The 27,093-nt window shown below is 46.3% G+C and overlaps 2 protein-coding genes across 2 annotated transcripts; both read left to right on the forward strand.

The window, feature by feature from the left end:
• The first annotated feature begins 1,140 nt into the window (after positions 1-1,140).
• On the forward strand, positions 1,141-2,127 carry LOC103287158 (olfactory receptor 6X1). The gene has a single exon (XM_054712853.1). It carries the CDS (start codon positions 1,186-1,188, stop codon positions 2,125-2,127), a length of 942 nt encoding a protein of 313 aa, XP_054568828.1. The 5' UTR covers positions 1,141-1,185.
• A 2,448-nt stretch (positions 2,128-4,575) lies between these two features.
• On the forward strand, positions 4,576-23,298 carry ZNF202 (zinc finger protein 202). Its single transcript, XM_028146856.2, has 7 exons — positions 4,576-4,672; positions 16,686-17,214; positions 17,895-18,105; positions 18,437-18,525; positions 19,444-19,573; positions 20,288-20,407; positions 21,186-23,298. The coding sequence occupies exons 2-7, from the start codon at positions 16,783-16,785 to the stop codon at positions 22,277-22,279; spliced, it is 2,076 nt and encodes a 691-aa protein (XP_028002657.2). The 5' UTR covers positions 4,576-4,672; positions 16,686-16,782; the 3' UTR covers positions 22,280-23,298.
• Positions 23,299-27,093: the final 3,795 nt, after the last annotated feature.

A 27,093-nucleotide genomic window follows, 5' to 3' on the forward strand; every position in this document is an offset into this window, starting at 1 on the left:
CGTGGGCTTTGAAAATGGTGCCGTTGGTTTCATAGTCATTGCTCTTGCCTGTCGCAAAGAAGAACTGTAGGGGAGGCTATTCTCAATAAGAGAGGAGATGGTTTTGCTGTTTTCTAGTGAATTTTAATGGGACAGAAAGTTCTCAGCCTACCCGTTTGCATATCCCAATAGGAAAAATGGCACAGATAGTCCCAAAGGAGGGTTTGGCTAAGAATGTACTTTCCGGGATTTCCCGTTTGTTTTCCTCAGCATTTGAAGCCTTTTCACTTTTTTTAGGTGAGTGCCTACAGATCTTTATCCAATATAAATGTGTGAGGTGCTTCTCTATATTAGGTCCTGACCCGGCTGGTCTTGGAATTGTGAATTCAAGTTTAGTACACTCCCCTACTTGCTAAGCAATTTTATCCTTTTAGTTTTGAATGTTTTTAGTCCACTTGAGCAAATGAGTTGAATTTGAATTTGGAAGTGGAGTCTTCAGAAAAACACCTGTTCTGTTATCTAAACTGTGTCTCCATTGCTAATATGTAACAGAAATGATTTTTAGTGATATACACACATGGGTGTGTAAAGTCAACTTTCTTAAACATATCTGTGATATAAGTCAAGAATTTTCTTTCAGAATATAATGTGAGAGCATGGATTAACTTCTTATGAACTCATGCCTGGGCTTGTGTCATGTCTATCATAGCACACACTGTTTATTTTAAATAGTCTTATGGATTATTGACCGATAAACCACCACATTACAGTGATCATGCTCATCGCTGCATAGGGTGAAAAAGTACTTAGTACTTTCAAAATCCATTAAGAGCTGGTAAAGGAACAAGCCAGATCACAAGGAAGGAAGGAGTGTTTCGTGTGCATGTGTCCTGAAGGACCTTAAATAGAATCAGAATCTTTCCCTTCCTTCCTTCCTTCCTTCCTTCCTTCCTTCCTTCCTTCCTTCCTTCCTTCCTTCCTTCCTTCCTTCCTTTCTTTCTCCTCCTTCTCCTTCTCCTTCTCCTTCTCCTCCTCCTCCTCCTTCTCCTCCTCCTCCTCCTCCTCCTCCCCCTTCTTCTCCTCCTCCTCCTCCTCCTCCTCCTCCTCCTCTTCCTCCTTTTTCTTTTTTTAGTTTAAACTGTATTTGAGTGTGAGGTTCTAAGGTGCCAATTTTTTTTGGCCTATTTTTCTAGAATATCAAGAGACATGAGAAATGGCACAGCAATCACAGAGTTCATCCTCCTTGGCTTTCCTGGGATCCAAGGGCTCCAAGTCCCCATCTTCACAATGATCTTTCTCATCTACATTCTAACCCTTGCAGGCAATGGGCTCATTATTGTCCTGGTCTGGGCTGAGCCCAGACTGCAAACTCCAATGTACTTCTTCCTTTGCAACTTGTCCTTCCTAGAGATCTGGTACACCACCACGGTCATCCCTAAACTGCTAGAAACCTTCGTGGTGGCAAGAACAGCGATCTGCACCCCGTGCTGCCTGCTGCAGTCCTTCTTCCACTTCTTCCTGGGCACCACTGAGTTCTTCATTCTCACTAGCATGTCCTTCGACCGTTACCTGGCCATCTGCAAGCCCCTTCGCTACCCCGCCATCATGACCAGCAACCTCTGCCTGCAACTGGCCCTCGGCTCCTGGGCGGTGGGCTTTGCCATTGTGTTTTGCCAGACGATGCTGCTCATCCAGTTGCCATTCTGTGGCGACAATGTCATCAATCATTTCTACTGTGATGTTGGTCCCATCTTGAAAGCAGCCTGTGGGGACACCGGCACTTTGGAGCTTCTGGGTCTCTTGGCCACCCTCCTGGTGATCCCAGGGTCGCTGCTCTTCACTATGATTTCTTACGGGTCCATTCTGTCTACCATCCTGAAGGTTCCTTCCGCCCCTGGCCGCCAGAAGGCTTTCTCTACCTGTGCCTCTCACCTGACCGTGGTCTCTCTGTTTTACGGAGCCGTCCTGTTCATGTACCTGAGACCCACCGCACACTCCTCCTTTAAGATGAATAAGGTGGTGTCGGTGCTAAATACTATCCTCACGCCCCTTCTGAATCCGTTTATTTACACCATTAGAAACAAGGAGGTCAAAGAAGCCCTAAGGAAAGCAATGGCTTTTCCAAAGACTCGTCATCATGCAGGGTAAAACATGCGAGACATCAAAATAAACTTATTGCAGATATCAAATTAAATGGGAGAGAGGATTGTGGAGAAGGCAATGATGTGAAAGCAAACTATGATTGTTACGGTTTCCTACAAGCATTAATTACATATAAAGGAACCAAAAATCCTCCTTGAAGAGGAGATGTGACCTAATTATCTAACAAGGAAACCGCCCAGTGCCCTCAGGTGCATGAGACAGAACTGAGGACTTGCTCAATCATATGGTGCAAGTGGGAACCACTAGAATCAGGGACAACTGTCAGTAACTTATTTTTAAAATGTAAGAAATCCTGCCCTAACTGGTTTGGCTCAGTGGATAGAGCGTCGGCCCGCAGACGGAAGGGTCCTGGGTTCAATTCCAGGCAAAGGCATGTACCTTGGTTGCAGGCTCGATCCCCAGTATGATTTATGATGCAGGAGGCAGCTGATTGATGTTTCTCTCTATCCATCTCCCTTCCTCTCTGTAAAAATCATTTAAAAAAATTTTTAAAAAAATCCTGTCTCACTCTGTTTATAATAAATCGCTTTGCCTCATCTCCTTGTCAAAGGTATAAGGCATCTGACACCTCATTTTCTTAATATTTATTTTCTTCATAATAGAAGTCCCCTGAAGTCTCCTAATCAATTCAAAGGGTCTTTCAAAAATGCTTGAAATACATTAGGTTTTTATCTGATAATATCTCAATAAGTGGATGTCCATATTTTTTTAAATAAAGATGTTGGGTTTTTTAAAAAATATATTTCTTATTGATATCTGAGAGGAAAGGAGAGGGGAAAGATAGAAACATCAATGATGAGAATCATTGATCTGCTGCCTCCTGCACCTCCTGACCCCCACCCCCACCCCCAATAGGGATCGAGCCCACAACCCGGGCATGCGCCCTTGACCAGAATAGAACCCGGGACCCTTCAGTCTGTAGGCCAACACTCTATCCATTGAGCCAAACCAGCTAGGGCTGGATATCCATCCTGACATAAAACACATTTTTAATTAAACCTAACGCTGTTTATTCCCAGGTAATACCAAAAGTTGAGGATATCATATGAAAATTTCCTATTGGATTATGCCAGTTGCTGTAATTCAACCTAGGTAGGCCATGTGCCTAGGAAACCAATAAAAAATCTCAGAGCCAACATAACCATGAAGGCTTCCCTGCTGGAAAACTCGGCCCCAAGGTTACACTAAGTTCAGAGCTGGCGTGTATGATTAGCATGTAAAGTCCCTCAAGGCAGGTGACAGATCTATTGGTATAACCTTGCTCTCAGACAAGACATCTGTCGTGAAGGTTCTTACACAATGATGACGCAGATGAGTCACAGTTTGTAATAATTAGTATTCTATATGTCCCTCTTCCAACAGCAAAGAAATGTTATCATTAAAACCCCATTAAAACTATGATTTTTAAAAAGGATTATTGTGCATTTTTTTAGTACTGAATTGAAAATTCAAAAGTGCAAAGAGGTAAAAATGTTATCTCACTGTCATACCCAATTTATCTTAGAGAAGAGCTGTCTTAGAGCTGGGCATAGGAATCACTCATTTGAAGGCAAAGAGACGCTAAGGACATGAATATCATCAAGAACCCTGTCATCAAAAGAATGGTTTTGATGAGGAGGAAATATTTCTCCTCTAGCCTCCTAGGTTCTTCTGAATGGTATAAGAATTAAATTGGCATGAGACAGATTAGCAGGAGAAAACCAAGTTTAACTTCATACCTATAGGGAGTATTATTTTAAGTAAAATAAGCCAGTCAGAGAAAGACATATCATATTATCTTACTAACATGTAGAATCTAATGAACAAAATAAACTGCGGAACAAAATGGAACTGGAAGCAAGGATATATGGAAGAAACTGGGCGGTGCCTGATGGGAGGGGTTGGGGGGTGACTGGATGAAGAAGAAGGAAATAGCTAAAGAACATATATGCATACCTCAGGGACAGGGACAATAGTTTGGTGAAGGCCAAGGGAGAAGATGGGCATGGGTGGAGGTAGGCAAAGGGGAGAAAAGAGGAACAGCTGCAATAATGTCAATATTAAAATTTTTTAATAAAAAAAAAAAAAATGCAAGGGCCAGTATTCAACCCCCAGCTGCTCTCTGCTACAGTGCATGACAGACAATTCAAAGGGGGGTGGGGGGGAAGAAAAGAAAAACAAGTAGAGATATTGGCATCACAATCCAAACAAAGAAATAAAGATCAAAAACAGAAAAACAGAAAGAAAATCGGAGAAGGGCGGCGGGGGAGCGGAAGCGGTGTGGGTGAGCCCTTTCGGACGAGGATCCCCAAGCTGGGAGCAGCCACTGGCGCTGGGCACATAGAGAGGACCACACCTCCCAGGGCCTAGAACGGCTTCAGCGCAGCGAGGGGGCGGGGCGACGGCAGCTTCCGGTTCCGGTGCAAAGGCCCCACGTGCTCCGACCCTCCTGGCCCCGCGCGACTCGGATCCGGTGGCGGCCGCTCGGGCCGGGAGTGGGTGGGTGAGAAGCCGGCTGGGCAGGGGAGGAGCCCCGGGAGCTGTCGGAGCCGTGAGTGCTGGCGGGCTGGGCCGGACCGGGCTGAGCTGGGCAGCGCAGGGCGGGGACGAGGGAGAGGTCGCAGACCCCGCCCCCGACCCTGGGAGCCGGTGCGGTCCTGGGGAGAGGGCGGCGGCAGTGTCGCGAGGGGCCGAGGGAGGCGTCGTGGCCCCGCGCGTCCTGGCGGCCGGAGGTGGAACCCGCGGGCCGCGGGGGGCGCTCCAGGCGTCCTTCTTCCAGCCCCCCGCCCCTGAGGCCTGCGGGAAAGCTGCTCCCATGGCTTCCGCGCTGCCCCCGGCGGACCGAGGGGGGAGTGGTCTGGGCCCGGTGGTTTCTCGCAGCGTTTCCTCGCCCCGCCTCGCCGGTTGCTCAGGCATCTCCCCCCGCATTCTCCCGGCCTGCGCAGACCCCCCATCTCTCTCCACCGCTAACCCCCGGTCCAGCACCCACGCACAGACACCCACTGGGGGTCACCGTAGGCCTCGGAGGCGGTCTGGCTCGGGCTTCCCGGCTGTCTCGGTGACTGACCCCCAAGCTCACCGTCACCGGCGGCTTTCCTGCCCGCTCCTAAAGGGGCCCGATTGGCACTTCTTACCGCCCCTTCTCACCCTGGGCAGGAGGGTGCGGGCCTCTGCTTTGTGTCTGGCTGAACTTCAAAGTTTGTTAGGGATGTGCCGTGGATATGCCGTGTTCCCTCACAAAGGTGGCAGCCCGCTTTTCATTTTTCTGGGCGTCGGATGTTCTTGTCTCCTAGGCGCTCTGATAATCCGTCTGCCTTGGTTCCAGCTCTTTGCCCCAGTTCTGACACCACCGTGGTCCTGGGGAGCAGTGCCAGGGCCACCCCCCCCACCCCCAACCCCAGGGGTCCCTCTTGGAGGCTAGGCTTAGAGGCTGGTGCTTTTTCTCTGACCACACTCTGCAGGTGATACCCAGGGCAGCCCCACTCAGAAGCCACAAGGAAAGCTAGTGGAGATCCTCCTCCCACTTCCCTTCCAAGCCACCCCCACGCATGAGCCTTGATCCAGAAAGCCACTTCGGAAAGGTTGTGGGGGGCCATGGGAGGCCTCTTGCTGGGAAGCGTGACAGCAGAGCCGTTAGGGTTTGTGGCCATGTGTCTCCAGTAACTTTCTGCTCTTGCTAGGTAGCATCAGGAGGGGCAGGTTCGGAGGAAGGAAGGGAATTTTTCCTCCTGGGACTCCTAATCTTCACCCCTTTCTCCTCCGGCCGTACCCCTTTTGCTCTCTCTGTATATAGTATATTGCAGTAGACAGTCATTTCAAGGGCACAGCAAGGCTTACTAGGATGTGAGGGACTCGTGGGCATTACAAACGACACAGGTAGTTTTCCCATTTAATTTGGCACAAGCATGAAACTGAAGGGCCCTAAGACTCTTTCTACTTTTGCCCCCCCTCCCCCTTTCTGCTGGAACCTCACATTTACTTCCTTTGCCTCAGGTACGGGTTCTCCAATGTCTGCATCTCAAGTGCCTGAAGGGCTTGTGAAACAGACGGGTGGGGCCAGCCCCAGAGTTGCTGGTGAGAGGCCTGGGCTGGTGCTTCATAATTCGAGGGTCTAACAAGTTCTGAGGTGCTGGTGTCTAGGTTTCTGACGCTGAGAACCACTGCCTTTGGCCAGACTTCTTCACATAAACCTCGCAGTGGTTTGGGGATCAAAAGAGACCTGTGTGTGGAGTACTTCTGTGCTGGAAACTAAAAATAAGCGCTTGTGTGGGTAATTGAACCACATGGGTCTGAATTCTTTCATTTGTAGAATTAAGAAAGTGTACTTGAAGAACAAACAAAAAAGGAGATATATGTGTTACTATGTGTAATACTTTAAACAATAAAATAAGATTAGAAAGAAAAGAAGAGGAAAACAAACAAACCCCGAATGCCACGTTATCTTATACCAAATTGAAAATGAAATACTTAAAAAAGTTTTCCCCTTAATTTTCTTATTTCTCTTGATAGGTGCTTCTCTTTTGATCATATAGCTTATACTCATAAACTAAGTTTTTGCTGTGAATCCCTAGTATGTAAAGTCCCTGGTATTTCTTAACTATATATTAAATTCTGTAAGGTCAGAACCTATGCTTTTTTTCATCTTTCTCTGTCTAGCACCTTGTGTGGTGAGATATTAGGAATGAGCTCACCCCCAGACCCCCTTTGAAGAAGTTTTTCTCTACTAATTCTATGTCACATAGTAAAACAGTATGTGGGTATTGCAGCTGATTCCCCCGGAAGATTGGAATAAATGCTATTGCCAAATGCCTGTAGCTGTCCCTGTGAGTGCTTTATTACCCAGAATCCCTGGCCTCCACTGATTCTTAATGTGCTTCTATACTCAAGGTGGAAGAAAAAATAGCTTAATTAAATTCAACACACATTTATTGAGCACCTTTTCTTCCAAATATTTGGTAAAATGTTCGGCTCTGAAAATATGAAAGTGAATAAGGAGGGCTTTGCTCTCAGGGGCAGGGCTCACAGTGGGAGATAAGGGTGCTAAACTGCCCACAGCAAGAAGGGCTTCCTAGGATTGCTTCTGCTTTGGACCAGGCCTTAGTCTGCAGTGGAAACCTGACACTTCTCAGAGTCCTCTGGTCCAGCAAGCACGGGCCCCATCCTTCAGCATCTCATATGCAGGGGAGCCCCGGGAAAGCCAGAAGGAGGTCATCTGGGACAGAGCAGGGAGCGTCCGGACTAGAGTATTAATTACAAAACTAAAAACCTAGTTAATGACTTCTGAATTGACTGTTCTGAATTATCCACATTTACACCTCAGGTCAGGCTGTATTTATAATATCCTGTTATCTTTTATTAAGTAATGTGTGATTGGCATTGACCGTGTTCGTTGTGGTCATTCATTGGATACAGCTAGTGTAACTCTGGCTGCCAAATGAAAACTCTACTGTTATCAGGATGGGAGTCAGGTTTGCTGACTGCCCTTTTCCTACTTCAGATTAGTTTAGGTTCTGTTTTAACCTGGGGCAAATAGGTGCTGCTTTATGTAGGCCAGTAACCATCTCTGGGAAATTTACCGAAGGTTAATCTTTGTGTTGGAGATTAACCAATATGTTCATGATGGCCGCATATTTCATTTTGGACTCTTAAAATCTATATTTGGCCTCTAGCCTGCCTCAAGTCCGTAATGAATCCCTTTCACCATCCTAAGCTGATACATTAGGGCCCAAGTACTCAATAAAGCCATATATCCTTGTTCCTCTCAAAACACCTCCCTTGTCACCAGCAAAGAGCTGGACAGTTTCTCAAAAGATGACCCAGCTCTCTGCCTTTAGGTAGAGAATCATCCCCATCTTCAGGATGAGTTGATGTGGCTTGTCCAAGGTGACACACCTTTAGGAGGTAGAACGCAGGTCATCTAACTCCAAAGGCAGAGCTGTCCACTGTTCAGCCTCCTGGGCCTTTGGTACATATCTATGGGACACATTTTAAGTAAAAAATGAAGTGAATTATAATGATTTTAGAGCTTTATTTTACATTTTTCATGTTTGCATTTACTCTCAGTGACATTTTAAAAAATATATTTTTATTGATTGCAGAGAGGAAGAGAGAGAGAGAGAGAAACATCAATGATGAAAGAATCATTGATCGGCTGCCTCCTGCAGCCGGGGATCAAGCCCGAAACCCGGGCTTGTGCCATTGACCAGGAATCGAACCGAGACCTCCTGGTTCACAGGTCGATGCTCAACCACTGAGCCATGGCAGCTGGGCTCAGTGACATTTTTATGCCCATTGTACACTTTGATCCTAACCACAAAGTCTACAAATTCAGGTGGAAGGTATTGATATCTCAGCCTCCCTGACTTCGCTGTACCGCCACCGCCTGTCTGACCTCTTTATCCTTCCTGTCTTCCCCTTCTCTACACCTTATTCTGTTTCTTTGAAACCTGTTGAGCCACTTCTCTCTGTGCTACTTAGATGTTTTATGTTGAATCTAATTAAGAAGGAAAAAATTTTAAGTGGCAAAATAGTTTTTAAATATAGTTTGAGCTTGATGTGTTCAAAAGTCAATGAATTCATTTTCTTTTATTTCTTTTGCCTTTGAGTTAAGTTTTTGAGGGACTTCTTGGGTATACTAACTGCTCTCCTCCTATTGCCTCCTCCCAGTTACAGGGAGAGAAGGGGACTATGACATTGATCCGTAGAGGCATTGCTAATATGATTTGGGAGGATTGCATGTAACTGCTTATTAGAGTTTATTTCGATCCTGTCTGTCAGTTTCCACCCTTGGAAAAGGGTCCTATTTGATCCTAGCTTATAAGTGCTGTCAAAGCAAGGACTCCTCTGGTTTAACACTTCACAGACCAAGATTTTTCCTGTACATTTTAATCCTTTTGTAATTTTGATGAAATAACAGACTGTTTGCTTAACATTTCAATCTTGCCTTCTTCCCAAAAGGATTTACAGCAAGTTGGAAAACAGAGAACAAAATATATATTGGGCATCTGCCCTCTGCCAGGCTGTATGCTGAGTGGTTCTGTATGTTACTTCACTTCCTCTTTAGGACAGCCATCTGAGGTGGTGTGAGCCCCATTTTGAAGATGAGACTTAGGGACTGTCACATGGCTTATGAGTGAGGAGAGGGATCCAGCAAAGGGCTCCCTAGCCCCTAACCTTTGTATGGAAAGCATGGAGAAACATTTTGTGTATCCGGCAGTTAACATAACAAAAGAATCTTTCCAGTAGGGGGATCTTACTGGGCTAATCTTTAGTTTTAAAGAACAATATAGCATTGGAAAAGGGCAGTTAACAATTTTTATTAGTTGATTTCTATTCTAGAGCAATGAGAAAGAAGATCTGTTGCAATGACCCAGTAAGCAGTCATAATCAAATTTCTAGATTGTGGATCTGAATTAGTGTAAGACAAGAATGGAGACTGGAAGGGATAGCGATGTCTGCTAAATAGAATCATTTGAACCTTTCTGATCACTGTTTTCTTCTGAAAATTATTTGCTACTAAATAGGTCACTATCTCTCCTTGAGACAGATATGACTACAGACCTTGTCATTTAGGCCCCAGAATGACCCCCCGCAAATGGTAATATTTTAAGGTAGAGAAGCAGGTACCCTTCCATTGCCTGCAGTGTCCCGTTCTTGTCAGTAGAATTCTGTAGGGTCTTCACGGGCTGTGACACTTCAGATAAGAAGCAGAGAAGCTGGACCAAGATTGGAGAAAGGTCTTAGCTTGTCCACATCTCTCCCCCAATTCTGCCTCATAGAAATACACACTCTTGACTAGCTATGGGACCTAGGCTTGTGAAACACCTCTGCATACATCATTTCAGAACCTTCTGGAACCACGTTTTCACCCTTCCTGGCCTGGCTTCACATTCTCTCTGTGTTATCCTTTTGTCCGGTTTTTAGCGTTCATTGTGGAACCCTTCCAAGGACAGACATTGAATGGAAAGGTGCTAGAATAGCGAGGACAACAAATTTGCAAGAGAGACTGACAGTGTAGTACACCCCGTGAATTAGAGAATAAAACAATGTCCACCTTCTAGCTCTGATACTGATACCTGACAATTGCAAGCACATTTTAGTTCATAAACTCACCCAGATCTCAGCTAATCTTGTTGTGAGGAGAGCAGTTACCTGCACAGGGCTTTACCCGTTCAAGGGCCCTTGCGTATGTTATGCCATGAAACCCTTGCTGGGCCTGTCATCTTTGGGTACCTAGTCTGGTGCTCTTTCCACAGCACTGCCCGCCTCCTGTTCCTTCCCATCTCTTGCCCCACCAAGGACTCCCCTTCCTCCCTCCATTCTGCTGCTGAGGATCTGTTTGCCTTCATCTCCATTTCTCAGGCTGCCAACGTAAATACAAGCGTTGGAAATCTCGTTTCATGATTCTCAAGGGCATTTTAAAATGGCAGTTTTTTAATATATATATTTTTTATTGATTTCAGAGAGGGAGAGAAAGAAACATCAACGATGAGAAACAGGGATTGCCTGCCTCTTGCACGCCCCCTATTGGGGATCTAGCCCAAAACCCCAAGGATATGCCCTGACCCAGAATCGAACCGTGACCTCCTGGTTCATAGGTTGATGCTCAACCACTGAGCCGCACCCGCCGGGCTAAAAATGGCCATTTTTATGAGGTGCAGTTACATTTTTTTCCTTTGGAAAGCAAAGTCTTGTGAGAACAGAACCCTTCTCATAGTAGGGAATCTCTTGTAGCTCGTACAACAGGAAAACAATGAGGGTTCCTAGTCAGCTTCACCTTGCATGGCTTCTTCCTTGCAAGATTGGGGGTGGGGGGGAGGGTGGTTGGAAGTTTTGTCTGGATCAGTAGTCATTATTGTAGTTTCATTAAATTACTGGATGTCTGGTTTTGTGCTTATTAAAGTTTATTTAAATCCTCAAAGTAAAATGATTTCTTTTTCCAAATGCACAGCTTTGTGTGACTTGCATTTGGATTGTCCCAGGGCAGCCTGAAGACCCCTTGCAATGAGTTCTGTCACATTAGGAACCACTGAGAGTGTTGGGTTTATTCACAGTCCAAGCAGTAAACGGTCTTCCGTATCCATTCCTTGTCTAGCACGGGGTTTGCTGGATAAATGAATAAGAATTAATAAGACACTGTCCGTCCTTCCAGAGAAAGCCTTAAAAGACCGGAGTGTTCTGTGTGTGAGTGCCTGTTGCGTGATGGGCAGTGAGCTGGGTGCCTCCTGTCCCTGCCCTCAGAGCTTTACCGTCTGGTGAGTTCAACAGCAAGATGAACAGTTCTTACCCCCCAAAAAGAAGTGTGCTGTGATAGGGGGCAGTGCAAGTTCCTGTGGGAGGGGTCTGGACGGTCAGGGAGGCATCCTGGGAAAACTGCGGCTACCGGATGAGTCGAGTTAACCAGCAGGGGTAGTAGGAAAGGGTATTCAGGAGGAGTGAACAGCATCGTGAAATCCTAGTGAGGGCATAGGGAAGAGACACTACTGTGAAGCAGTGACGTTCAGTGGGAGTGGCGATCGTGGGCAAAGAGAGGTAGGTAGGAGCCAGGTCGTGAAGGGCTTTGAGAACCAAGTATGTTTAAATTTTATTCTGTGGACAATGTGAAGCCATTGGCTGATTTTTATGTTAGAAAGTTCACCACTTAGACCTTCCTACAGTATTGCAGGTGCAGCTAATGTCGATGGGGGGCTCCAGGCCATTACATTCCTGCACCCATGTGCCCCACCTCACAAAAAACAAACAAAAAAACCTAAAGGTTAAATGTATAGGTTCTAGAAATAAAAACTAGAATAGTAAGTACAAGCTAACACCACCACAGCCCAAGGACAGTTGAAACCAAAATAAAGGCTTCGAGTTTGGGGTTCTAAAATCTGTGCTCCATCAAGGGACATGAACTGGGGAACTGGTGGGGGTGAGGGAGGTACCTGGAATTGAATCTCTCTTAGCCTGGAGCCTTGAAGAGCTGTCCCTTCCTGGAAATCTGTCGAATGATAAATCAAAAGGGCAAGGAAGTAGGCCTCCATAAGCTTCGTAGGACAAAAGTCATAGGCTTTGGCCCAAATAATACCAGCTTAACTCAGGAACTCTGAGAAATTAACATAAAAACTGATCCAAGATCATTGAAATCATTAGTTTTTAGGTAGAAGCAAATGAAATTCTATTCAAAGAGCTCACTTTTATAACCTAGGGCTCTCCAAACTCCCAACATAAAATTCATTCATTGAGGTTGGGCATAGCATTTTAAGCATTACAAACCGCCTGAGAAAATAAATCATGAGATAGAGATTGCAGATTGAATAAGTAGGAAAATTCGCATATGAAGATCTAGAATATGGGACTCTAAAACAAACTGAAAGTATATAGTAAATATTTTAGGATAATGGAAAAGTAAGCATGAAGAGCAATGTGATATCCTATCTAATAATAGAGTAATATGTAAATTACCATCACTCCGCTACACCCACGATTGGGCGGTGGAAGGCTGGGGGGCGGGACTCGGGGTGGCCTATCCGGCCATTGAGAGGCACGGATCCACTGCCACTGAGGGGGGCTACCCTGCTGTTGAGAGGCGCAGGGGGCGGGACTCCCGCCCCCTGTGCCTCAACGGCCAGATCTGCGGCCGCTGAGGGGGCCTGCTGCGGACACCCAGCTGTGCCTCTCAACGGCAGGGTAGCCAGGTGTCCGCGGCAGCCCCCCTGAGCGGCCGTTGAGAGGCGCAGGGGGCGGGGGTCCCACCCCCTGCGCCTCTCAACAGCAGGGTAGCCCCCCTCAGTGGCCGCAGACCATCAAAAGTGTGGGAGCTGGGTGCCTGACTGCTCCGGCACCAGGCCTTTCAGAAGCCTCCACTGAGCCAGAGGCTTCTGAAAGGCCTGGTGCACCAGCGGACAGGCACCCAGCTTCACCACGAAAAGCGAAAGCGTGTAGGGGACCCTACACGTGCATGATTCAATCATGCACTGGGCCTCTAGTAGATAATAAAAATGAATAATATGGTTACTGAAATTAAACTAATTTGATGGGCAATAGCACATTAGACGCAGCTGTTAAGGGTGGAGTGATAATTTTGAAGGATCTGAGGCAGTTCGGTTCAAGCACAAAAAGATTGAAAAATTTCTCAGGTTATATGTGGGGACTGCAACTTGGTCTGGAGGGGGCAAGGCCAGGAAGACCAGTGGTAAAACTTGAGCCAAGTTGTTAATTCAACATTTGAGTGTCTGTCATTTGCCAGTGAAGTGTAGGAGCTGATAATATAATTTTTTTTAAAGGATTCTATTAGTGCCTCTTAGTGGGATCTGATGGCTCCACCAGGGGACTGGCAGTAGAGGTGAAATGGATGAATTTGAAAGAAGTTTAGAAGGTAGAATTAACAAGATTGGGTGAATAAAAAAGAGAGTAGAAACATAATGGAGAAAAAAAACCTGATTCTTCCTGTTAAATTGGGAAGAAAACTTCAAAGTGGAGGTGTATTCATTTAAATGCATTTTTATTGTGTGCTTCATTATAGGTATTGCACATTGATGAAAAGCATAGCTCCTAACTTTAAGGCGTTTCACAGAAAAGATAAAAAATGGCTATTTGATATTACAGATACTGTGATAGAGATGTGCGCAGGTTGCTATGAAAGCACAGTAATTTCTAACCATGTCTTAAGGATGGGGGAAATGGGATCAAAGTAAACATCTCAGAGGACATGAAGCCTGAGCTGTGTCTTGAAAGATAAAGTCTAACCTAATGAAGGGCAAAGACTCAGAAGGAACAGCATGTTCAGAAGCCAGAGAATTTAGGACTTTTGTGTAATTTGCATGCACACATGTGTATATGTGTTTGAAAGGATTGGAGAGGAAGGCAAAGGAAATAAGATGAAGGTCCATCCTAATCCTATATAATAAAGAGGTGATATGCAAATTGACCATAACTCCAACACAAGATGGCTGCCTCCATGTGGACACAAGATGGCCAGCAGGGGAGGGCAGTTGGGAAGGACCAGACCTGCAGGGGAGGGCAGTTGGGGGCGATCAGGCCTGCAGGGGAGGGCAGTTAGGGGTGACCGGGCCCGTAGAGGAGGGCAGTTGGGGGCGACCAGGCCTTTAGGGGAGGTGAGTTGGGGGGGACCCAGGCCTGCAGGGGAGGGCAGTTAGGGGCGACCAGGTCTGCAGGGGAGGACAGTTAGAGGCGATCAGGCCTGCAGGGGAGGGCAGTTAGGGGTGACCAGGTCGGCAGGGGAGGACAGTTAGAGGCAATCGGGCCGGCAGGGGAGCAGTTAGGCGTCAGTCAGGCTGGCAGGGGAGTGGTTAGGGGGTGATCAGGCTGGCAGGCAGAAGCGGTTAGGGGCAATCAGGTAGGCAGGCAGGTGAGCGGTTGGGAGCCAGCAGTCCTGGATTGTGAGAGGGATGTCCGACTGCCCGTTTAGGCCCAATCCTGGCTGGTGGGATTGGGCCTAAACGGGCAATCGGACATCCCTCGAGGGGTCCCAGATTGGAGATGGTGCAGGCTGGGCTGAGGGACACAGACACACACACACACACACACACACACACCCCCGTGCATGAATTTTGTGCACCAGGCCTCTAGTATATGAAACTTGGAAGTCTGTATTTCACTTACAAGACAGGATTGATTGAGGGTCTTAAATAGGGACCAGATTTGCCAAGAGTACTCATTCTTGTGACTGGTAACTTGAAGGTAGGCCTGGAAGCAGGTAGCTCACATTTGGAGGCAGTTTCAATAATCCAGATGAGAACAGATAAGGACCTACCCTGCAGGTCATGGGGATGGAGAAGAGGGACCTGTCAAGAAGAAGTGGGAACACCATGCAGCATTGGGTGTGGGGTATGGGTATTCCATGCAGAAGGAACTGCCTTCACACAGGCCTGGAGGCCTGGAAAGACACCCTGTTCTAGGGAGATGAGCAATGCATTTGTTATAACCAGGTAAGGCAGAGGAAAGGGTAGGATGTGAAGTATAAAAATAGATTGAGGGCTGATGGTGAAGAGCTTCATATGCTGAGGATTTTGGAACTGATCTTACTAAGAAATTGTCATCATCATCATCATTATTATTATTTATCCTCATCTGAGGAAATGTGGTGGTGTTTATTGATTTGAGAGAGAGAGAAACATCATTGTAAGAGATACATCGATGGTTTCCCTCCCACACGCACCCTGACCAGGAATCAAACCTGCAACTGTACAGGATGACACTCCAACCAACTGAGCCACCTGGCCAGGGAAGAAATTATTTTTTAAATGTTGAGTGATGCAGTTTGAAAGAAATATTGAAAGAAGTTAACTTTGGCATGCCATCACTCTTCTAAGTACTTCACAGGTACTAATACATTTAATCCTCATAGTACCTATTAGATGAATACCATTATGACCTCTATTCTATGAATAGGTGGTGGACAGGCATAAGGAGAATAAGGACTTGCCCATGGCCTCATAGCTAGGGAACAGTAGAGCCAGGACTCACATCCTGGCAGCCTATTCCAAGGCTCTCATTCTTAACCTTACACACCCTCGGTGTTTCAACCAAGATGCATATCCAAACCACATCCAGTGCTTCTAAAGATACAGTTGCCTAGATTGACTGAGTCAGAATATTCAGAAAAAAGATGTGTGATGCTGTTTTGCAAAAGCTTCGTAGGTAATTCTGTTGCCCTTTGCTCACAGAGTGCTGCCGGCACCCAGTTAGGTCCTGGCAGTGGTGCAGGTAAGCGGTGAGGGCCCAAAGTGCAGCAGTCTCTGGGAAGGAAGGGGCGGAAACAGATTCAGAGGGTAGGAGGTAGAATCGGTTTAATGAGCTGTAAGCAATGAGGAAGAATTAACGCTGAATCCAAGGATTACAAAGTTGAATCTTAACTAGGGATGATCCAGCCTAGACAGGATTTCAGGAAGAGGGAGGGTTGGGAGTAAGACTGATGAATGAACTCCGTTTTGAACGCTTGGGTGTGAGTGCCTGTAGGTCTTCCAACTAAAGATGTCTTAAAAGAGGAAAGTTGCTTTTGGGGGTGCCTATGTGCCAGCCACTAGACGTGGCTTTCTTCACTGTTAACTCACACAATCCTCCCCTCAAATCTCTGAGAGTTTCCATTTTACAGAAGAAATAAAAACTGGGTATGATTCGGTTCAGAATGAACTTTGATAAGGCCTTCTCTGTCTATTTCAGTCCTGTCGATGTATTTCTTCTGAGAATGTACATTCTAGTATATATGTAAATGTGTTTGTACAGGACACACCTTGGTCAGTACCACAGTTTTTAGCAGGTAATTCTGAGTATCCTTGCTGCTAGCCATTTAGCTTATAGGTTCACAAGTCTCGTGAAGTAGAAATGCAGTATTTTTCTATGGGGTGTGAACCCTGCCCAGGAAAAGAGGTGGGAACATACATGTTCAACATACGTCATCTGGTCCAACTAGATTTGTTTACAGGTTATGCAGATTCGGGGAAAGGGGATTTAATAGCTTGAGGAAGTGTTATATGTGCAAGATTATGATTAAACTCAGAACTGCGTATATCCCTGTGTATAATTCTGTGCTTACACTGTTTGTCTCTACTTCTCTACCCCAGGTCCCTTGGGAGAAACTCCTCGAGGTGCCCAGGCTGAGACTGGGGGGTAATGACAGTGTGAGCTCTAGATGGTGTGAGACCAGCCCAGAGCCAGAAAATGGCTACGGCCTTGGAACCAGAGGACCAGGATCTTTGGGAAGAAGAGGGGATTCTACTGGTGAAATTGGAAGATGATTTCACCTGTAGGCCAGAATCTGTCTTGCAGAGGGACGACCCCGTGCTTGAGACCTCACATCAGAACTTCCCCGTGCTTGAGACCTCACATCAGAACTTCCGGCGCTTTCGCTACCAGGAAGCAGCAAGCCCTCGGGAAGCTCTCATTCGACTCCGAGAACTTTGTCGTCAGTGGCTGAGGCCAGAGAGGCGCACAAAGGAGCAGATCCTAGAGCTGCTCGTGCTGGAACAGTTCCTTACCGTCCTGCCCGGAGAGCTGCAGAGCTGGGTGCGGGGCCAGCGGCCAGAGAGTGGCGAGGAGGCGGTGACACTGGTGGAGGGTTTGCAAAACCAACCCAGGACACCAAGGCGGTGGGTGAGGAGGGGGAGTCCTGACCTGTGTGATGTGGAGGGGGACCATTTGCTGGAAGGATGGATTTGGGAGTAGAGCTGACAGGGCCCATAAATCACCTTTAAATTTAATTGGCTCTGCCCGTGGGTTGCGCCTAGATCCATAAGCCCCATGGGGCAGAGGCGGTGTCTGTGTGTGTGAGTGTTACTTTCTGGTTTTTGAAACACCCACCTAGGGACTGACTACCTTAAGGGCCTTCATCACCCCATGGTCACATGGCTTTCGTTTTTCCTTCTTTAGATGTTGAATCTCCAATTTCTGGGGAGGAAGATTTTGTCACTTCCTCAAAGGTTCTCATAAACCCTCAGCCACAGATTCCCGCCCAGGTCAACAGCACATGGAAGCAAACACCGGGGGTTGCTGCGGGTGGGACAGATGGCGATGGGAAGGCCAGGACCTCAGCCCGGGTGGGGCGGGACACGGTTGAGGGAGGCAAGAAAGCAGTGCAGTATCTGATTGTTCCTGCTTTGATCTGGCAAGGAAAACAGCTCTTTGCATGCCCCAATGGAACTGGGGGTTCCCCTCTTCATCTGGGTCCCTCTGGGAGTTTTTTTCTATTGGCAGCTTCTCCTAAAATGAGCCCTGATGACAACCAAGACTTTCCTCCTGATTCCATGGTGACTGGAAGTTGGAATTATTCCCAGGTGACTGCCCATGTTCATGGCCAGGAAGTCCTGTCAGAGGAGACAGTGCACCCAGGAGCAGAGCCTGAGTCACCTAGTGAGCTGCAGGATCCTGCGCAGACCCTGACCCCAGAGGAGCCCCATGCGGAGATCACGCAGAGCCCAGATCCAGGGGCACCAGCAGAGCAGAGCCTGTGCCATGAACTGGAGCTGCAGCCCCTGCACGAGAGCGGTGGGAAGCCCTGGCAGAATGCGGGGGGCGGGGGGGTAGGGGGGAAGGGGGGTTGGACTTCTGTACCAGTGAGGCTGGGGAGATTGGAATAGGAGTAACTCACAGGACAGGGTGTTGAGAGGAGACAGTACTAGCTAGAGTCCCGTGATTAGGGCTGAGCTTAGAGAGCAGTGCTCTTGGTCATTCTCTTAGCATCCGTTAGTGTTGTAGATTGTATTGTTTGGGTTACTGGAGCTGCCCTTGATTCCCAAAGATGATGGGGGTTTTCAGCTCTTTGTTAGTTACAGGGGTGCATTGCCTATTGCTGACCTCTGCCCTCTTTTCTTCGTAGAGGTTCCAGTGCCCCAGGACCCAGGCCTTCCTGAGGAGAGGAACACCGGAAACCCAGAGATGGTCGCCCTTCTTACTGCTCTGTCACAGGTGCACCCTTGTGTCCCTCTATTCCATAGAGAATTTGAAGAGCCATATACTCAGTGGGTCAGACAGGACACCAATTTCCACTCTTTTGTCAGTTTAAATTCTGTTCTTCACTTGTGGGGGCTGGAGAAAGGGAGTTGCATCTAATGAGATAAGTTATAATAGTCTCAGTTGGATCTGCGGGCTCCAAAACCCCTTTATTTGCCACTGACCAGAGGGACTAACTGAATGGGATTATTTTGTAACTCTCCACTGCAACTTTGACGTTGTTGAATGGGGGTTTGTTTTGGTTTTTAGGAATAAACTTGACAGTCATTGGTAAGGATGACTGACTGCTGCAGAAGTAATTTCTGAACTTCATGGTGTACTCTTCCAAGGGCTGCATTCAGTCAGGCCACATTAAGAAGACTGACCTTAGGCAGAGCCCAGAAGTGAAGCTGTGTGGCTGGGGGCAAAGGAATAGAATTTATCTGTGCTTTTAGACTAGTGTAGCTGAAGGAAAAAGTCCTGTTTATGCTAGGTAGACTTTGTAAGTGATAAGGGTCATTAGAGAAGGCCAGTTAGGGAAAGCTTCCTAGAAAAGAGGACTTTTTATACAAATGTAAGTAGCATTAAAGCATCAACTAGGGAATTGAATGATGGCTTTTAAGACTTTTTTTTGTAATTACTATTCTCAAGAGGAAGAAGAACATAGTTCTGAAAGGAAGTAAGATGAGGTAGCGGTAGCAGGCCAGTGTGAAAGTGCCAGTAGGGAAGCAGCGACATGGTGAAACACAGGTTTCCTGAGGGAACCAAGTATCCCATTTGGGTCCCTTCTGTCCCCTGGGTGGATTCTGCCTATACCAGAGACCTTCATTCCAGGAACAGAATGCGAGGCTCCATGAGGCATCGCATTTTAATTGAATCCTGCTGTTGTTTCAGGGATTGGTAACGTTCAAGGATGTGGCTGTATGCTTCTCCCAGGACCAGTGGAATGATCTGGATCCAACACAGAAAGAGTTTTATGGAGAATATGTCTTGGAAGAAGACTGTGGAATTGTGGTCTCCTTGTGTAAGGAAGTTCAAGTGTTTTAGAGTGTTGTGAACACAGACATCTTTTTCCTATTGGAAATTATGGGGGCTTAGAGCTTAGACTATATGTACTAGACTTCTCTTATGCCTACTCCACCAATGAGATTGAAGGGTTAGCTGAGTAAGATGATATCCTTCTAAGTTAAAGGGAAGAGAAATGCTTAGAAAATGGTTGGAAACTTCTAATAAAGTAAAGTTATAATATTACTAGAGGCCCGGTGCACGAAATTTGTGCACGGGGAGGGTCCCTAGGCCTGGCCGGCGATGAGGGCCAATCAGGGCCTTCCTTCATTCTGCACCGCCCTCTGGTGGTCAGCACACATCATAGCGAGCGATTGAACTCCCAGTCAAACTCCTGAGGGGACAATTTACATATTAGGCTTTTATATATATATATAGATATATAGAGAGAGAGAGAGAGAGAGAGAGATTGCTTTAATATAGTTGAGGTAAGCATGTGTTTTGAAACAAGCAATAAAAGTTGGAGATAATCTACTTATTTAAATATGGGAAAAGAGGGTAGCATTTAGTTGTGTAATTACAGAGTTATAGGTAAAAGACAAAAGTATGCAGTACTTAGTTGGAGGTACTCAAGCTAAAAAGACCAAAGATTTGAATGACTGACTTGGCTGATATGCTTTTACACAGGGAATTGTTTAACCAATCAGAATGTCCTGTTTCCCCTCTTGAACAGCATTTCCAATCCCCAGATTAGAGGAGATCTCCTACATTATAGAAGAAGAGCCTTTGGTTCCAGATATCCTAGAGCCTCAAGAACCTCAAGAGCCAGACATCCTGACTTTTACCTACACAGGTGAGGAAAGACCAAAGGATTCATAAAGGAGCTGGCAGTTCCTTTAGTCAGTGCTCCCCTCTTTCTCTCCGAGGTATCGCCCTCATTGGTTCTTCCAACATGTCAGGCATTACTACTGTCTCTCTCTAAACGCCAAATCCTTCTATCCTGTTCCTCCTCTTACCCCTCCCATCATTCGTTTGAGGTATATGTAATACAAAATTGTTGAGGGGGTGGATATCGGGACTTTTGGAATTGTGGCTAAACCATTTATTAAGCAGTTTACATAAACTTGATCCTCAGCCTCCACATTTGTGAAATGAGGATTATAATATTTGTTCAAAATAAGGCTATTAATAGCTTAAGATAACATAAGAGCCCTAACCGGTTTGGCTCAGTGGATAGAGCATTGGCCTGCGGACTGAAGGGTCCCGGGTTCGATTCTGGTCAAGGGCACATGCCTGGGTTGTGGGCTCGATCCCAAGTGGGGGACTTGCAGGAGACAGCCGATCCATGACTCTCTCTCATCATGGATGTTTCTATCTCTCTCTCCCTCTTCCTTCCTCTCTGAAATCAATAAAAAAAAGAAAAAGATAACATAAGAAAGAGCCTGGCATATGACAGGCATTCATGTGACTATTTCCTTTTATCCCTATCTCTACAGTTATGAAATATGGGCTTCTCACTATGTGATCTGGCCCTTCCAGATCTCTGTTTTAAAATAACCCCTCCCCCCCATTGTGTAGAAAGTGTCATTACCTCTGTAATTTTCTCTTTTCTCCTTTTACCATCTCTTCAGGAGATAGGAGTGAAGATGAGGAAGAGTTTCTTGAGCAAGAAGATCTGAATTTGGAGAATCTGCACACATCTGTTTTAGGAGATCCAGAAATCCACCAGACTCCAGATTGGGAAATAGTCTTTGAGGATGATCCAGGTAGACTTGATGAAAGATTTGATACAAATATTTCTCAAATTAATAGTTCAATAAATCTTCAGGAAACCATACCTATCCACTCCCTGTTAGGGAAACCTCATGGCTGTCCTATATGTGGGAAAAATTTCACGTGCAACTCCCACCTTGTTAGACACCTGAGAACTCACACAGGAGAAAAACCCTATAAATGTATGGAGTGTGGCAAAAGTTACACGCGGAGCTCACATCTTGCCAGGCACCAAAAGATTCACATACTGGGCACTCCTTATAAATTCCCCCTAAACCAGAAGAATTTGAATGAGACCTCCCCTCTGGCCCCAGCTGAGAAAACACCTGTTGAGAAGCCCTATAGGTGTGATGAATGTGGAAAGCACTTCCGATGGACTTCAGATCTTGTCAGGCATCATAGGACGCATACAGGAGAAAAACCTTTCTTTTGTACTATTTGTGGCAAAAACTTCAGCCAGAAATCTGTGCTAACAACACACCAAAGAATCCAGCATGGAGACAAGCCCTACATGTGTGGAGAGTGTGGAGAGTACTTCAGCGACCACAGGCAGTACCTGGCACACCGGAAGGCACACGATACCGAGCAGCTCTATCTCTGTGGCCAGTGTGGGCGGAGCTTCGGCCATAGGGCTGCATTTGCCAAGCACCTGAGAGGACACACTGCAGCGAGGTCCTGCCAATGCAACGAATGTGGGAAAAGCTTCAGTCGAAGGGACCACCTCGTCAGGCATCAAAGAACACACACTGGCGAGAAACCATTCACGTGCCCTGCCTGTGGGAAGAGCTTCAGCAGAGGCTATCACTTAATCAGGCATCAGAGGACCCACTCAGGAACCACCTCCCAGCTAGGACCCCACGATAGGAGGTCTGCATTCAGCCCTGACCCCGGGGTAGGCGAGGAAAAGCCCTCTGGTTGTCCTGGGGAGACCTTTTCCAGGGAGTGTCCCTGACTTGCCCAGATTGACATAAGCTCTTCCCACAGTTAAGTAAACGCCGCACTCAACTTCTCCTTAAGGAGCTATTTTGCCCAAAGTACAACCTGAGCTGAGGCTTCTTGACTGGAGTGTTCCTGCCTCTCCGTCATCGGTATGAGGCAGGAGAATTAGAAGTCTTAAGAGTTGTGGTTATTATATTTCCCCAGAAATAGGCTGTTAGATACCCTAAAGACCAAGCAGCCTCAAGTTGAAGTTGCCCAGGACAATTCCTTAGGTTTGGTAAGGGCTCAGATCTTAAAGCACACAGCCCTGAACTCACGGCCAGATATTTGCATCCAGATTGCTTTGCTAGCCATTCACAGGATAACTACACATCTCACTGATTCACTTCCTCACCGGGCTCTGTCCGTGATACTGGGGAGAGATTGGAGAAGTGTCTGATGGGCGAAAACCTCAAAGCTGCTTCACACGGACCTTGTCAGGGGGCTCCATTCCCATTGACAAAGTGATGCCAGTGCCAGACACTGCTAAAAAGGAGGACCTTGTCCCAAGCCTCTTTCTTGTGGGTTTTTCTTCCCCTCCTTTTAGAATTCTCACGATGTTCGCCTTCCTACTGTTCTACCAGTTTCTTGGTTTTGTCCCCAACACTTTTTCTACTACAAGTGGGATGTGGCATTTGGGTGCCAAGAGATTTAACAAAACATAATTAAATCATAATGAAAACATTTACATTCCCACATATGTACAAGCCTGCCCACCCACCCCACCCTCTTCACAGGGGTTTGTGAGGGCCTTTTGGAACAGTGTCACCTTACAAAGGCATTGGGTCACATCGCTTACATAAAACTGGAGATCTGAGATCAGATTATGGAACAATTAAGAAAAAGCTGTTACTGCTGGCCAAGGCTTTCAAGACTATTCTCCTGACCCCCAGCATCCCTATCCTGGTTCTGTGGTATCAGGGAACATAAGGAACCCCAGCACCTGGGACCCTGAAGAATTTACTAAAAGTAAATGGCTTTCACGTGTTTGCATTGTCTGCTTCTCTGTGATTTCATTTTCATGTATTTAAGAACTAAGTCATAGTATCCCATGGCCCAAGGGTCTCTATTGCCTGATAAAGGTTCTGTGGAAATGAGGCTGAATAACTATGAACCTCACCTGCTTTGATTGTGGGAGTGGCAAGGACTGGGGAGACTGTCCTCCATGCTTGGAGCACAGGGTGTGGGATTGAAGCATGAGAAGAGGGAGACATCTTCTGTGCCTGGTTTCTGTTGCTGTGTTTTTCCATCCAGTGTACACCAGCGGAATATAGGCACAAGAACAAGGCCCCAACCCTAACACCTCAACCAGGAAATTCTCATTTTGGTCAGTAATGATATTCCAGTTGACTGGTTTGGTTTTAGTACCAGTCTGCCACTGTCCTTTGGAAATGTGCACATGGAAATAAATGAAAGTAACACTGGTAGTCAAGTTCCCTGGGTTTTTTTGTTTTTTCTTCTTTCCCCCATTGACTGCCTCCCTTCCTCCCCGCCCCTCTCCCAGGCCTTCAGGCCCTTATTGTTTGTGTCCATGGGTTATATGCATATATGCATACAAGGTCTTCAGTTGATTACCTCCAACCCACCACCCTCCCCCCACTTCCCTCTGAGATTCTGCATTTGTCCATGCTTCCATGTCTCTGGATCCACTCCGTTAATTGGTACATTTTGTTACTTAGATTCCACATATGAGTATAATCATGTGATACTTGTTTTTCTCTGACTGACTTATTTCACTTAGCATGATACTCTCCAGGTCCCTCCATGCTGTCTCAAAAGGTAAGAGATTCTTCTTTTTTATTGCTGCATAGTAGTCCATGGTATAAATGGGCTTTTTTATCCACTCATCTACTAATGGCACTTGGGCTGTTTCCAGATCTTAGCTGTTGTAAATTGTGCTGCTATGAACATAGGGATGCATACATTCTGATTGGTGCTTTGGGTTTCTTAGGATATATTCCTAGAAGTGGGATCACTGGGTCAAATGGTAGTTCCATATTTAGTTTTTTGAGGGCAGTTCCATATTTAGTTTTTTGAGGAAACTCCATACTGTTTTTCTATAATGGTTGTACCAGTCTGCATTCCCAACAGCAGTGTACTACGGTTCCCCCCCCCCCCCTTTTTTTTAAATATATTTTTATTGATTTCAGAGAGAGGGGGAGAGAGAATCATTGATTGGCTGCCTCCTGCACGCCCTCTACTGGGGATCAAGTTTGTAACCGGGCCTATACCCTTGACTGAAATCTAACCTGGGACTCTTCAGTTCCGCAGGCCAACGCTCTATCCACTGAGCCAAACCAGCTAGGGCTCCCTTTTCTCCACATCTCGCCAGCACTTGTCATTTACTGATTTGTTGATGGTAGCCCTTCTGACAGGTATGAGATGGTACCTCATTTTCGTTTTGATTTGCATCTCAAATCATGAGTGACTGAGCATTTCTTCATGTATCTCTTGGCCATTGGTCCTCTTTGGAGAAATGTCCTTTGCCCATTTTTTAATTGGATTGTTTGTCTTCCTTTTAAATTGTATGAGTTCCTTGTATATTTTGGATATTAACCCTTTATCAGATGTATCATTGCCAAATATTTTCTCCCATACAGTGGGCTCTCTTCGTTTTGTTGGTGGTTTCTCTTGCTGTGTAGAAGCTTTGTATTTTGATGTCCCGTTTGTTTATTTTCTCCTTAGTTTCCTTTGCCTTAGGAGATGGATTTGTAAACATTGCTACGAGATGTCAAAGATTTTGCTGCCTATGGTTTCTTCTAGGATATTTATGGTTTCATGACTTACATTTAAGTCTTTTATCCATTTTTAGTTTATTCTTATGTATGGTGTAAGTTGGTGGTCTAGTTTCATTTTTTCCATGTATCTGTCCAATTTTCCCAACACCATTTATTGAAGAGACTCTCTTGACTCGATGGATGCTCTTGCCTTCTTGTCAAATATTAATTGAGCTTCATGGCTTGGGTGAATTTCTGGGTTCTCTGTTCTGTTCCGTTGATCTGTATGCCTGTTCTTGTGCCAGTACCAAGCTGTTTTGATTACGGTGGCTTTGTAGTATAACTTGGAGGAATCACAATTCCAGATATCAAGTTATACTACAAAGCCACCCTAATCAAAACAGCCTGCTACTGGCACTAGAACAGGACTCCAGAGGAGGAGGGGAAAAGCCACAGAAGGTGGAATTGGAAAAATGGGCGGGTTTGAGATGGGTTTTCTGTGGAATGTAAAGCTGCTGCGTTTGTTGAACAGAATGAGACAAGGCTGTGTCCTGCAAGTCTGATCCTCACTAAGGGAGAAGAGCCGAGTATGTCTAGATGAAGCTGCAGAATTTCACTTCATACACGTTTGAGTTGCCTGGCTTTTTTTCTATGAGCACCTGTCTCTAAGACATGCCATGTGGGGTGATGGCTCCTCTGGGAAGTGGGTGAGAGGGACAAGGGCACCGGTGGGACAGAAGGTGATGTTAGCTTTAATGACAAATTGTCCGCTGCTCTGAACTCTGGGTAGGAGGAGAATCAGAGGCCTGTTAAGTTATTGTTGTGTCGTCCTGCCGCTGTGAGAGCCCGTGCGCTTCCGCCCCAGCGGCCCCACCTTGAGCTTCCCAGGCACGTGGTTGGAAAGCGCTCCTTCAGATGAAGCGGAACAGCCACCATGGGCTCAAGTGCACGTTTAATAAAGCCGTTAATCACGTTTTAATCTATAAGTTATCTGTGAAAACAAAATAACCCACACCTTTTTATTTTATCACTTATTTATTTATTATTTATCTATATTTTAAAAATCCACATCGTTTTAGAGTCGTCAAGAGCCAGCTATGAAAGCAAAGTCAGTGTTTTAGGTAGTGCAATATTTCCAGCTGCTGAAGAGTGATATGAAATGACAAACTACCCCTCCTCGGCAAGAGAGACCCAGAGCTGATGCTTAGAAACTACTACCCTCACCCAATCCCACACAGGATGATTCTCAGGTGATGAAAATCAAGATGGGGTCCCGTCTCTTTGCACAAGTTGACAATTCTATGGACCCTAGCATAATGCGCACACCTGCTCAGTGTGCACACACATGCTCATCAGACCTCTGGAGGAATGGAGCATTTAAAGAAAGTGGCAAATCCATATAATCTGAGGTTACTAACAAATCTTAAATACTGAATTCCTGTTTGTAAATTCCTTGCTGTCTTTCCATCAAAGTAAAATACACACTGGCCTCCAGGGGCTCAGCACAGTCAGGCCTGGACGCTGATGGGACACGGGCACCCATCTCCACAGAAGCTATGGAGACAGGTCTCGCCCATTTGCCACCAACCTGAAGGTTCTTGCTGGAAGGTGTTTGCTGCTTGGAAGGGACCTACAAGCCCAAGCCGCTCCATAGAGCAGACGAGGGACCAGGCACTCCTGGCTTCTTTTCTGGCTCAGTCTCCGTGGTGGGGAGACTGAAGGGGTGTGATGAGGTGGGCAAGGGTGGATGGTTGTCAGCCTAGACCACTGACACGGCCTTTGCCTCAATTCCCTGGATCTAGAGTCCAGTTCTCATGATAAAGGTGAAGAATGAGGACACAGGAGCACAATGGGTTGTCAGAAAAAAAAACCCAGTAAAACAAAGAAACCAACCAGGGGGCCGTGAATTTCCTGAGACTCGTGAGCTGAGTCAGTGCAGAGGTCTCTCCCGGGTTCCCTGTGCTGAGGACAGCAGGGGGCGAGACCCAAGTTTCTTGGATTTTACGATCTGAGTAAAGCCGTGCCCAGAAGGACAGGACCTTGGCTAAGATTTGTTTCCTCCTACTTAACA

This window comes from Eptesicus fuscus, chromosome 23 (genome assembly GCF_027574615.1).
Source record: "Eptesicus fuscus isolate TK198812 chromosome 23, DD_ASM_mEF_20220401, whole genome shotgun sequence".
NCBI classification, from domain to species: Eukaryota; Metazoa; Chordata; class Mammalia; order Chiroptera; family Vespertilionidae; genus Eptesicus; species Eptesicus fuscus.

What these genes read in the sequence shown, in the direction of transcription:
- LOC103287158 (XM_054712853.1), top strand. Translation starts at nt 1,186, where the DNA reads ATGAGAAATGGCACAGCAATCACAGAGTTCATCCTCCTTGGCTTTCCT.
- ZNF202 (XM_028146856.2), top strand. Translation starts at nt 16,783, where the DNA reads ATGGCTACGGCCTTGGAACCAGAGGACCAGGATCTTTGGGAAGAAGAG. An exon ending in GCAGCCCCTGCACGAGAGCG is followed by an intron (nt 18,106 to 18,436) that starts GTGGGAAGCCCT and finishes TTTTCTTCGTAG; the next exon opens with AGGTTCCAGTGCCCCAGGAC. An exon ending in CCTGACTTTTACCTACACAG is followed by an intron (nt 20,408 to 21,185) that starts GTGAGGAAAGAC and finishes CCATCTCTTCAG; the next exon opens with GAGATAGGAGTGAAGATGAG.